The sequence below is a fragment of the Amblyomma mixtum genome, chromosome 2 (genome assembly GCF_055824585.1).
Source record: "Amblyomma mixtum isolate Tamu chromosome 2, ASM5582458v1, whole genome shotgun sequence".
Classification (NCBI taxonomy): domain Eukaryota; kingdom Metazoa; phylum Arthropoda; class Arachnida; order Ixodida; family Ixodidae; genus Amblyomma; species Amblyomma mixtum.
Genome location: NC_143013.1, coordinates 260,299,805 through 260,313,176, shown reverse-complemented (window position 1 = coordinate 260,313,176; position 13,372 = coordinate 260,299,805). Strand labels below are relative to the sequence as shown.

Below are 13,372 nucleotides of genomic sequence, written 5' to 3'. Positions count from 1 at the left end.
CGCGGAAGTGGGCGGCTATTCTTCTTCTTGCTCTTCATTTGCATATGGGATGAAGGAACGCGCATCACATACTTGATGGTGATGAAGCAGCAATAAGCTTGATGACAAAGATGACGATGACATACCCCCGCCGTGGGTACATGCCAGTAAGCCTGATGACATCATCATTGTCATTATGGAAGGCGCAGTAACTATCTCACTTCTCGGTGGACACCTGAACCGCGCCGTGAGAGAAGGGATAGAGGAGAGAGTGAAACAAGAAAAAGAGAAAGCTCGGAGTAATTTAGAGCACCTGGGGATCTCTAAGCAATTACAAACAGCTACTTCTTCCTGAATATATCAGAAAGCGGATGTCTGTTACAGACTGAAGCATTTTTAAGCACCATAATCTTTGCCTCATATCATGACAGATAACAACTTTTCATCTCTCTGGTAAACACTTAAGTTTATGGAAAGTTGCTCTTTATGAATAAAGGTTTATACCTTCCTTTCATTTGTGGGGAGAGCAAAGGCTGTGTATTATCTATTCTCTTCCCATTTTTACGCTAGTCCGAGCGAGTGCCCACTGGTATGCAGTGCTGGTGTGTTTGTCTATGTCTTACTCTCTCTGTAGCAAGTAAGAACGGCGAGAAGCGGACGCTCTAGTGGGCGGACTCTCGCATGCATAAAAAAAAAAGAACTGCGGCTGTTCCTCAGACGTTGCGAAGATGACTTTCTGCAATGGTTTCTCTAATGGTCAAGTCCTGTGTTGGGACATCCGGAAAAAAAGGAAAAATGAAATGTCTCGGCAAGTGCCACTAGGCAAACTGGCTAAAAATATTTGTCAGCAGTGGGGTTCGAACCGATACTCTCTTCATGAACCACAGCTTAAATATGGCGCCTTAGGCCACAGCAACGGCAACTGTGATGGTCAATATATTCACATGCCATATCGTCGATGGAGCTGTTCAGTTGGCGCCAAAGCATCTCCCTCTCCCGAAAAAAAAAGAAAATCTCCGCTACTTAATCGCTGAGTGGCCCCTGCCACCCGCTGGGGGTAAACTTGAGGAGCTTTGCACCATACGCTCACCTTTTTCGTTTAGTTTTTAGAAGTTATATTCTCAGGTGGACTTCGAAAATGCACTGCTAACGAATGTTGGTGCGGGGCAGTGAGCTACATATACCGGACATTTGGGCATATGGATTGGACCCATTCCTTTCTGTCCATTGGTTGCAATCGTCCTTTATTTCCCTTATGCACTCTTTTATCATTCCTTTGCTCCTTGACTTGCAACTTTCACTCTTGCACTAAGGCTTAGGGGCGTTTATTGAACCTCCCACCTCCGAGTTCAAGCTCAGTCCGAGGAGAAGAAGCTAGAAGAAAAGGACGTCGGTCACTAAAGCGCGCACGTGCAACGCGCTGCATTCCGAACGTGGCGCGCGGTGCAGCTGGGGGTCCGTGCCGAGGGCAGAGAGACCGAGCGAAAGCAGGAGCAGCTCAGACTTCTTCCGGGTCTCATACTCAGCTGCGCACAGAGGACGCCATGCTGAGGCGCACAGGCGACACGGTCCACTTCAGGAACGTCATCACGGCTGACGACGGGTCGAGCACGTCGTACAGCAGCAGCAGTAGCACAGCGAGTTCTTCGGACTCCGATCCATGGGCAGTCAGCGGCGGCGGCGGCGACATTTGCTTTGTGCGCCCTGGCCTGCGGCGGATGAGTCTGCGCGAGACGGTGCAGCTCTGCGAGATGCGCCGGGACGCCCAGAACGCGGCTCGCCAAGGATACGCCCAAGCCGCTGCGGACGCGGCTTCATCTCGGGGCCAGGAGCCGTCGCAGCCAGCTCAAGCCGCACATTTAGGGATACCTTCAGAGGTATGGCCGATACACTTCTGTCCTAGATAGGCAGATTGAATTGTCCACACTGTGAGTGCATTCACGGACGCAGGACAGCTACTGAGGCGTTATTAGAGCGCTGGACACTCAAGCCCCCTACGCTAGGTCATGCAGGCAGCAGAGAGGCCACATTTATTAATACTGAGCGTTGCTATGCACGAAGGCGGCTTGTCAAGTATCAGCGTGTAGCATCATGGCTGCTTCGCCTGCGAGGCAGATGAGTTCTGGTGGGCTCGCGCTCAGCTCGCTCCGTCCACTTCGTGCGTGCCGAAGCGGTGGCGCTGCAGTATCATTACAAGGAAATCTAAACAAGCGCTTCTAGTTCTTTTGGAAGTAAGCGCATGACGCATGGCTTTGAACATTCGAAACTAGCCGAGGCTACTGTGCGGGCAGCCGACAAAATAGCCCGCAGTTAAATTTGCCGGCAGTTTGACCTCGTTGGCTGACTCCGGCAACTTGACGACCCCCAGCCATTTAAATGACCCTGCCGGCATTCAATTTCTCCAGCTGCTTTACCGGAAGTCGGCAAGTTGTCATCATAACCATCATCAGTCAGACTACGCCCATTACATGACAAAGGCCTCTCTCATATCTCTACAATTTTCCCTGTCCCGTGACAGCTGCGGCCGCCGTATGCCCGCAAACTTCTTAATGTCATCCGCCCACCTAACTTCCCGCCGCCCTCTGCTACGCATACCTTTTCTTGTTATCTAGTCCATTACCCTTAAATTCTATCGGTTATCTTGCCCCCGCATTACATGCCCTGCCCAAGCCGATTTTTTCTTGATTTCCACTAGGATGTTATTAACTCGCGTTTATTCCTTGACCCAATCTGCACTCTTCCTGTCGCTTAACGTTACCCCTATCCTTTTTATTTCCACAGCTCGCTGGGGAAATACTGCCCCGAAATTCCGATATGCAAGGCGCGGGGTAATTGTAAACCTATAGTTCCAAAGAACCCTTCGCATGTGACCACAGACATGGTACAAAAATGCTGAGTGCTGACTAGACATCCGAAGCGAATGCGTGCGCAGTAGCCTCTACGAATCCCTCAAGGAGACGGCAGAGTACACTTCGCACTTAAAGGGACCCTGGAATAATATTCAAGAAGATCGCGGTATGCGTTCGATGTTGAATGCGATTGTTTCAGATCCCTCAGCAAAATTTCCACGCGACAGCGTGAAGCTCCCTTCAGCGGAGAAACCGCCGTAGCTGTTGGCGTGTCAACAAAATCCCCATTCGTTGAGAGGGGCTTGGCATCACACGTTGAACTATGGAATGAAACTGATTAGAACTTGAGGGAAATTGTTATTACAAGATCGTAGCATGACTCAAATGTCATCGTGACAAGAGTGTAAAGTACGTAAATCAATTACGATGAAAAGGAAATCGGAGTAATTAGTTGCAAATCGGATCCATGACCCTTTGACTTGGTTTATGGGATACCTTGTGCATTTTGTGGTGCATAACGTGGTCTAGTACGTGTACTGGTATGATATGAGGGTACGTAAATAGAAATAGGTACGAATTGAGTAAAGAAGCAGCTATTAAGGCTGCGGCGTCACACCATTAAGGCGGAGCTTATAAGTGTCCTCCTAATTTTTCGAATGGGTTTCCTAGAAACAGTTATTGGAAACCGAAATTTGCCCTTCGCACTCGTCACACTTGTCCTGTCGCGACCCCTATCACTTTGCAAGTTAAAACGCTTCTCCGCTGACCGCATCCAGTGGAATGTTATTATTGAATTAATCATTATTAATCATGTTGTCCTTTGTTTTTGACCGTTTTCTTTATCTCGCGCGTAAGCTGCCCTAGAAATGGCTACCAACACTACGCGATACGGTGGGACCGCTTTTTATTTTAGCGTCTGTTTCGCTGTAGTTGTTGCATAGCCTTCATGTGACTACCAGAAGGTATCAGCTGAATAGCCGTTCCGGACCTTGTACAACTAGAATCATTACACGAAAATGACGTCAGTTTCCTAAGCGTGACTGCTAATTCCGCGCTGCGTGTAAAGGTTTACAGATATACTCTAACGATTACATGTTTAAGCTTGCCATCAACTCATACCGCACAGAACTAATATATAACGGTGTTCTCGCACTGATTCAGCCTTAACAGGCTGACGCTGCAGCTGCACTGTGGCATCGATTTCTTGAAAATTTTGAATGAACTCCACTGGCAAAAATCCAGCGCCTGGGTTCGATTCCTAGCGAATCTATATGACGCGTGTTGAAGCTTGGGCAATGCAACAGCTCCTGATCTCTATTTAAAGTGAGATATTCATGCGCATTAAAAAATTCACGGGGTCGAACTGAAGCTTTGACTACATATCACGCGACATAGCAAATGTGCAGCTTTTTTTCCTGAAGGATGCATTCATATAAATTCTACAGTTTCAAAGCTGAACTCTTAAGTGGAGGCTAACACTGTTGTATTCTTTTGTTACACGCGCAGGAACAACGCGACTTTTCCGATGTAGGCCAGGCGAACTGGCAACAGCCGGCTCCATGGATCAAGGCTGCGTTTGTCCTGCTGGCCGTCTTTTTGGCCACGCTGGGCTTTTTAAGCCTAATGCACTGGGTCCGTGTGCAGCGCAGAGAAATGGTCAGCCTCCGGCGATCCCCTCTGAGCCACGTGATTCTGCCGTTTTTCTCTGGCTGTGAAAAACGGACGTGCCAGAAATACGCGGCAGCTATTGAATCGTCCATCAACCGATCTGAAGACCCTTGCACAAATTTCTACCGATTTGTGTGTGACGGCTGGAAGCAACACCACCGTGTGCTTTCTGTTCTCAACGTTGTCGAAGATGCAATGTACGACCGTGCTCTGACTGCCATCCAGTCGGAGGCCTGGAACATCAGTAATCACGGTACGCCAACCTCCAGCGTCCAAAAAAGAGTAGCCGCCTTGGCTACATCGTGCATAGAACTCCCAAAAAGCAGTCTAGGAAGTCTGAAGAGGTTTATGGCTGAACACTACTTGCCATGGCCTCAGACGTCCCGCAAGGACCTGCTGGACATTTTTCTTGGCCTCTCTGGAAACTACAACTTCCACCTGTGGTTCCAGATTAGAGTAGATCTGTTACGTCATCACGGGAAAACGGGGGAGCCCCTGCTGAAGATCGGACCCAGCCCTTCTTTCAGAGTCTGGATTGCCTTGATGCGCACGTTTGGCAGCCAACCAAGAGGAACAACGCCATCGCTCCAGTACCAGGAATACGTGCGGAATATGCTGCGTCTATTTGACGGTCCTGAATCTCGTACCGAAGAGCTACTCTCTACGATTCAGAAAATGAATAGGCTGACTCTGGCAGTGCTGGGTCCCGCAATGGCAAATCCTGAAGAAAGGACGTTGCGGATGTCAGTCCGAAACTTTACTGACACTGCGACTCCCGGCATCTCCGCAGACCGCTGGTTACTACTACTCAACCAATACTTCGTCTGGGCAGGGAGATTCTCCGCCGAAACCATGGTACAAGTAGAGAACCCCGACCTTTTCCGGGCTCTCGTCTACCTCCTACGACTGAACACGGAGACGCGGGAGGCTATGACGCTGAGCCTTGGGCTTCGCGTGGTAACAGAGCTAGGATGGATGGCGGATAGAGAAATCTCCAAGAGCACACTTGAGCTATTGGGGCTTCCTTCGTCGGCGCACACTCGCCGCTGCCTAGTGCAAGTGGAGAACAGCATAGGCATTGCTTGGCTCAGCCTATTCTCTAGAAATAGTAGAGCTAAAGCCGTCGTCGAAGACCTGCGAGACGCCCTCAGTGATGTCGTGATGCGCCACACCAGGACCTCATTAGACCTGAGGGCAAGAAGTGACGATGCTCAGCTGGACGACGAAATCTTCTTTGCCAACGCGCTCCCTGGCACAACTTTCAGAGCGAGTTTCTTCGACAGCTGGATGAATCTAACGACCTCGCGCTGGCACCTGCAGGAGCCTGGCTTGACCAACATCCTGAAGCCGGGTTCTGCCATCAGCCAGCGTTGGAGCCTCTACAGTGCACTCACGACATCTGACGAGTACTTCCTCTTCCCGCTGTTCCACCCGGACTTGCCTCTTGCGGCCAACTATGGGGGCGCCGGAAGACTCATAGCAGACGAAGTCCTCAGGGGCCTGTTCTACGACCTGCTTGCGAGTGGCAAGGAGCAACAGAGTCGTTACCCCTACATCTCTCACCCCAACGAAAGTGACCCCACCCAGCCCCAAGCGGAGTGGTTCCCGCACAGCGTTGACAGTGAAGCTCTTCAGGCCGCATTGAAGGCTTACAGGCTGGGCTTGTCGCGTCACTACAACAGCAGTGAGGAAAATAAGCCTACCGTTGAGGAAGACAGGCTTTTTTTCTTTGCCTCCTGCTATGCACTCTGCTCGGGCGACGACTACGTGGGCGAGCTTTACGGGGATGCTAGCCGCCGCTGCAACACGCCTGTTGCGGCACTGCCCGAGTTCAGAGCGGCCTTCGAGTGTGACAACCAAACTAATGTCAACTAGCTTCAGCAGCGGGTGCTATTTTTATTTTTAGGCCAATAACTTGACAATATTTTCCCCGATGCGTCAAACGTACATTTGTCTTCTAAGGCCCTGCTTTCCGATGTGTATACTATGTGTGTGTGTGTGCTATGTGAGTGGCAGTGCGTACAATTTGTATATTGTGTCTCCAATTTTTCGATGTAACCTTGCATTATGTGACAACACTTTTGCACGTAACCATTCAAGGCTTGCTGTGCACATATCGTGGACAACTTAAGAGCATCTTTGCATTACGCCTTTTATCGCCAATAGAATTGCAGCGGTATGTCACGAAAGCAGAAACGTTTGGTCGCTAAAGACAATTTATCTTGATCGCGTTTCTTATAAGGGCTTTCGATCTGGTGTTTGCAGTTTTCTGTGTGGAGTCTCTTGGACACTTAAGGTGCTTCCATAAATGAATTTTGGATTTTCTTCTCAATCGGATGCAGAGCAAGCTATCCAAATTGCAATGTAGTTTTTAATATCGAAGAACCGTCATCGAAAAATGCGTTTTGCGGCAAGAACAACTTAATAAGGATGTCGACCTTTTACATCAGCAGATAATGCGAATGTTTCTTGTGTGACTGTTTTGTTTTCTTTTAATACCATACAACTGAAATGGCCTGGAAGGAAGTGCTGTGGGAATATTAAATGTGTGGTGAGAGTTGTAACGTCCGAGACCTGGGTCAGCGTCATCGCAGTAAACAATGGTGAAAATCTCTGCGAGCGTTCTAACGACTTATTTGCCGCGTCACTTGATTTATAACTATTTCAATGTTTGAGGCCACGCAGAGTGCCCAGCGGATCCTAGAAGAGCTCGTTTTTGTCAGATGCCACTAAATAAACCAGATGCACGCATCCTGTCTCCTACTAGCACACATTGACGCGACACGATTGAGGTGAGCTCAGAATGCGAGTCGTGCCTTACTGGCACACAGCACAAAAAAAAATGGTAGGGTTTGTGGGGTTTAAAATAGGGGAGATAAATCCGTTCTTCCCGTTTAACCGCGGCTGACACAGTTCAAAGCCGCGCGCACCCCACCCCGTGATCGCGAGCGCTACTGAGCGCACGCCGACCACGGCGGGCCTTGCTCTACGGGAACAAAGGAACGACACAATGGCTGACACAAGGCATTTATTGTAACAACAATAACGCCAGCTAGCAACAAAATACACTGAGGAATCGAGGATGTCCGACTCACCAGCACGGTTACGAGCGAATGTTCGCCCACGGTAGGGTAGAGGGAATATCTCCGAGGCCGGCGGGACGAGCTGAGGGGAACATGTTTCCACACGAGGACGCCCGCGGCGAAGAGCGGAGCTTTGCGCGTGAACGTCCAACACGCTTCCCGGTCCCTGTCGCTGCGATGCGAGCGCCCTCCCCTGTTAGTTAAAAGTAACCCCACTAAAGGGAGTGCGTTGCGGGGAAGCTAACCACAGGGAACAGGGAGTTGAGGGAAAGCGAACGCAGGGGACGAAGGCGTCCCCACAGGTTTTAAGGTATTTAAACAGAGTAGACTTTTGTAAACACGTGTTTTGATTGCCTCTTAGATTTGCTTTGCTGGGGCGTCGGCACGTCTGGCGACTATATTACTAAGGTGAAGCTCTGATCGAGGTTAAGCTGATACCGATCTGTTCGCGCCGGAGATAGAAGCTGATAAAGACGACGATGTGCCATGCACGGCGAGAGAGAGTTTCTTCAACACGACGTACGAAAGGCTGCAGCGATAGCATAGTGCTCTCGAAGCTGATCTGTTCGCGTCGCCGTGGGTTCGAATCCATGTCGCGGCAATATTAATTTATTCAAGGTCAAGGCTTCAGCGATGACTCGGCTTTTTCAGCTTCGGTTGTGAAGTAGAGCTATCGCTCCAAAAACGAAGTTGGAGTCCTCACGATGGCAGCGTTATCAAAATTCTCGTTTCATTCAACGCGCTCCAGCAAGAAGTCCGTCAACAATGGGCACATGCAGATATATTCCTAGAGTTTGTAGTAGCGCTGCTTTTGTTCGCAGAAAAATTGTGAAAACGAGGGGTAATGACATTACTGCCGCTTTTACACCTTGTATTTAGCTGCGTACGTGCACTCTCTTTTCGAGGGTCGCAACGGCCAGAAAAAGGTGCACTCAGACTGTGATCTGGCCGATCGGCAGATCACTGATGCCCGACACTACCATCGCCCACCTTAAAAGCTCCTTGCATGATTGTTGTGCACGGTGACACGTCTGTAAAGTTATTCGCGAATTATTGTGTTGTTTTAAGAAAATTTTATCCACTGACGATCGTGCCCTATTACAAAATGCACTTCTTGCGATTGACAATTGCTACAAGAAATGGGGCATGGAACTTAACGCGGAAAAAACTGCTATTACGGATAGCTAGGGAAAAGAAACCCAGCATTTTCCCATATTGACTTCAGAATAGTTTAGGTTAATGAGGCTGAGTTTTATAAGTATCTGGGTGTTACAATAACTAACACACTTTCGTGGTCTAGTCATATATCAGCTGTATTGTGGGGACTCACCCGTCCCCTGTGGTTCGCTTTCCCACAATGCACCCTCGACTCGTTTTGTGGTTAGCTTCCCCGCAATGCATCCCCCATACTTGTGTTACTTTAACTAATCGGGGAGGGCGCTGGCATCGCAGCGACACGAGCGCCACGGATGGCGTGTTTGCTGCGCGCGCGCGGGGGGAGACGGCCTGTTCTTGGGGCCGGGGAAGCGCGCTGACGTTCGCTCGAGGCTCCGCTCTTCGCCGGCTGGCGCGAACCCTCTTGGGGACGAACGTTCACCCCGCATCTCGTGCTGCCCGGCCTCGAAGTTTCCCTCTACCCTACAGTGGGCGAACATTCGCTTGTAACCGTGCTGGTGAGTCGAACGTCCTCGATTCCTCAGCGTATTGTGTTGCTAGCTGGCGTTATTGTTGTAGCAATAAATGCCTTGTTTGCGTCAGCCAGTGTGTCGTTCCTTTGTTCCCCCAGAGCAAGTACCGCCGTTGTCGGCGTGCGCTCGGTAGCGTACGCGACCACGCGGTGGGGTCCGGCGGTATTGAACTCGGTCAGCCGCGGTTCAACGGGGAAAACGTGTTTATTTCCCAATAAATTCCTACAGTCTGCAGCTCTTCATTAAGGAAAATGTGGTTTATAAAGCGGAAACTTCAAACGGCTGCGACTGAAACAAGGTCGCTAGCCTGTAATACTTTTATTAGGTCCAAACTTGAATACGTGGCGGTAATTTGGGACCCCATACTAAAAAAGACATCAGTCAGTTGGAGCGCGTACGAAGGAAAGCTATTTGGTTTATATTTAGCAATTATAAACGGCTAGATTCCCCCGCACTTCTGATGAATCAACACGGTATCCGTCCGTTAGCGGTTCGTAGAAAACTTCACAGGTCAAATTTTTTTGTAAATTAATTGCAGGTAAGCTAACCATAGACTCATGTAATTGTATAAAGAAATCTAGAGCTCGAAGAACCAGACATACTTACAATAACTCCCTAGTCCCAATTTTTGCGCGAACGGATGCATTTAAACGAAGTTTTTTTCCAAGAACTATTGCAGACTGGAACTGCTTACCGGCTACAGTAACTGATTCGAATAATTTCGCAAAGCAGCTTGAAGATTATCTCATGAAAGTTTTGGTTGTGTACTGATTGGAAGTATCCGCCATGGCTTTTCTCCAAGTTTTTGTTTATTTTTGTAAACTTTTTGTTTTGGGCAAATTGTCTGATGTATCAAGCTGGCAGCTTGCTCTTGTGTATCGTCCCACTCCTGCTTGCGCCGGAAAGACTTGCAGTATTTGTAAATAAATAAATAAAAATGATATGTGCAATGCCTGTAACGACCATGCAACGCGTTTTGCCGTTTTACAAGCACGTGTGACGACGCTTGCGTTCACTTAAAACATGCATCGTGAAGCAGCCGGGCACAGAGAGGAAAAAAAAAACGGTTTCAAAGGTGTACCACAAGATACACGCCACTGGACTCCTGAAAAACAAGAACAACGAAAACAAGGAATTAACGTTCACGGAGTCGATGAGCTTTTTTGTAGCGCAGATACACACGCTGGTTTTTTCAGATAAGATTTCTACAGATGGGCGCAACTTGTGGCATCAGTAATGCAGGAAACTGTCAGTAGGGTGCAGTCACAAAAAAAATGTGAACAAATTGTCTGGGGCTCAACCCGGCCGAACATAGTTTATAGAGCAGAAGCGCAATTAAATATGGTGAACAGTGAGTCAAGTGGTTCATCGCAGCTGCGAGGTGAGCGTTGAATCACGCTGTTCAGTTGCAAAGGCGAGCGAACGCCGCAGGCTCCACGCGCCGCATCTGCGGCGCGGTGAGTGACGTGGTATGACGTCAGACCCACACCCCCGCTCCGCCACTTGAAGGCCACTCTTCGGAGCGGTATGACCTTGAGGTTTTGAATGGGAGGAGTAGAGCTTCCGCTCTAGAGAACCTAGCGGCACTGCTTGTCATAAATCAGCCATGCCGATGACGATGGCATGGCGTTGTGAACAGCCTGTGTGCACGCCGTTAACGGCTGAATCGACATTTTTTTTTTTTGCGCGCCGGTAAGTGTGCAAGGCACTTTGGCCTGCTGAAAAAAACTATTGTAAACTTAATTTAACGACAGTAATTATGCCATTGACGATCGGCGGGGTCAACCCCAGCAATGCTGTAAAATGTATTTTACTTTGCGTGGATGTCACCAGGTGCCGCACGGCGCTGCACATTCAAAAGAATTCCAAGGGTGCACTTATTTCTCTTACTGCTGCCGATTATGTCTGCATGTTAGTTTCTTTATGCCTTTGCCGTTCCTAAGTTGTGTTTCCGCTCTAACTTGTGTTCTACCACATACGAAGACATGTGTCCCATTGCTAGAGCCGCTAATAGCATCATTTAAATTAAAATACCTATGAATGTTTGACGTAATCCACTAATTTAATTAAGTAATCAATTTCGTCACTTAATTAATTCCTCGTTAATTAACCACTTGTTGACTTAATTATTAATTCATCATAATTACAGAACTATTTAATCAAGTTCTGATTAATTATCCCTATAATGATGACTCAGTTCGTGCGGACACTCTCTGATTCGCTCTGCCGACAGGTTCTCTTATACGCCACTCATGAGACAAGCAGTGCTTTCGCATTAATATTGCAGGGGTAAATTCGGCCGTTGGTAGCTGAGCGCGTAGGGCTGAACACGGCGACGGCAGATTTATAAGGTACATGTTAAAACGACGAAGCACAGAAGACTAAGGAAACAAAAAACGTCACGACAAGTGTATATAGTGCTCGAAATGGTAAACGCAGCATGAGAATGCAGATCCGAAAAAAAAACTAAATATACTATAAACCTGCGTTCATCTAAGTAGTAGTAAGAAATGATGCTGTACTTGTGCACAGGTCATTACCTAGAGACTATTTTGAGAGCCACTAAAATGTCCCTGTCACGCCTCTGCTTAGACCTGCCGACAATTCCTGGTAGCACCCACGTACATGGGACTGGGAAGTTTGCAGGGTTTGCTGTTAATTAGAGGTCAGTATCTGTCCTAGCTTCGGCGAGCGCGGCTTCGGCCGCTTATCTGTTTTTTCAGCAGCGTTCGCTCCGGCGGACGCAGTTGTTGCTGCGACGCGCGTCTTTTCTTCCCTTTTTCTCTTTCCTCTGATCTCTTAACTCTCCTCTATCTGCACGGGGCAGCGGTGGTGGCTCGGCTCGAGCCAGTGGGCAGGCCCGTGCAATTTCCTTTTCATCCTTCTCTCAGTCACAACAACAACAACATAATTAGAGGTCGAACTCCATAAAACACAAAAGAGGTGGACGGTGGAGAGGGGAGGCGGAAGAAAACTTTTTTATTGCTAAATAAAGGAGATTCAAGGGCTTCTGGGTGGGCCGCCTATTCCGGCAGTCCACTGGCTTACGCGGCAGCGTGGGCCCTGCGTGCCAGTCCGCGCTGGGGATCAGGGTCTCCTCTGAGCAGAATAGCCTCCCATTGCCCCAGGTCTCGGTTTGGCATAGCCAAGATCATGCGACAAGCCGAGGCGTTTTCTCCACAGTGTGGGCATTGCGGTTTATGGAGTATGGGATACCAAATATTTAGTTTTACGAGTGTTATAAAGGTATTCGTTTGAAGGGGTCTCAGTGTGTGTTCCTCAGCCGTGCTTAGGTCTTCGGGCGGCATAGGGTATGTGTGCCTCGTCAACCTGTGGTGTTGAGGGTATTCGTTGTAAGTGGTCACTGGCTGTGGATCGCCTTCCGGGGTCTCATCGGACGTGGAAGAGGCCCGGTGAAGAAGCGCTCGGGCATGCCTGTGAGCAGCGGCATTCCCTCCCGTCTCGTCCATGGGGTTGGGAAACCAGTAATGTTGGCCTTGTTATACGGGTTATCGGTCGTACCCTCCTTCCCCTCTTGTCAGAGCAAAACGCAGACAAACGTTTCGAATAACTTTTTGTCTCAGTTCGTTGGCCTATCTTGCTACCTTCCAGCGAGCCTACCACATGCATTCGTAGCGTGGTGACTTGCTTCCTGAATGTTGGAAACTACACTCGTACGGTGCGCTGCACTGTTGACTTTAAATTCGCCCTCTTGGAAGGCTTTCAGTTTTCAACTGCAGCCACCTTTTGTCTTCCTTTAAGGCAAATACAATTCAAGAGCATTCTTCACAGACTCTCAAGTAGGGAGCGGCATTCGACTTCCACATTCAATTTTGTTAGCATCCAGGCTGAATTAGATCAGCGCATTCGCGACCTCGATAAAAGCCGGGAACGTGTAAGAGCGGAGGAGCAGTGCCCCTTGGAAGTTTCGTTCTCTGATATGTGAATAAATGTGAAAAATAAAGTGAAAACCACCGGTCAAAGGTTTATTTTTCCTTAACCAAAGTTGGGTACTTCTTGGTTCAACATTGCGCCCGTTTACATTTATTCGTAGAGACTCTTGTGGAGGTAAGTAGTAGTTTTGCGTGGCGTAGGCACTGCTTTT

At 48.8% G+C, this 13,372-nt stretch overlaps 1 protein-coding gene across 1 annotated transcript; it reads left to right on the top strand.

The window, feature by feature from the left end:
• Positions 1-1,523: 1,523 nt before the first annotated feature.
• Positions 1,524-6,928, top strand: LOC149363733 (kell blood group glycoprotein homolog). The gene is made up of 2 exons (XM_089568594.1): positions 1,524-1,856; positions 4,335-6,928. The coding sequence occupies exons 1-2, from the start codon at positions 1,524-1,526 to the stop codon at positions 6,369-6,371; spliced, it is 2,370 nt and encodes a 789-aa protein (XP_089424720.1). The 3' UTR covers positions 6,372-6,928.
• Positions 6,929-13,372: the final 6,444 nt, after the last annotated feature.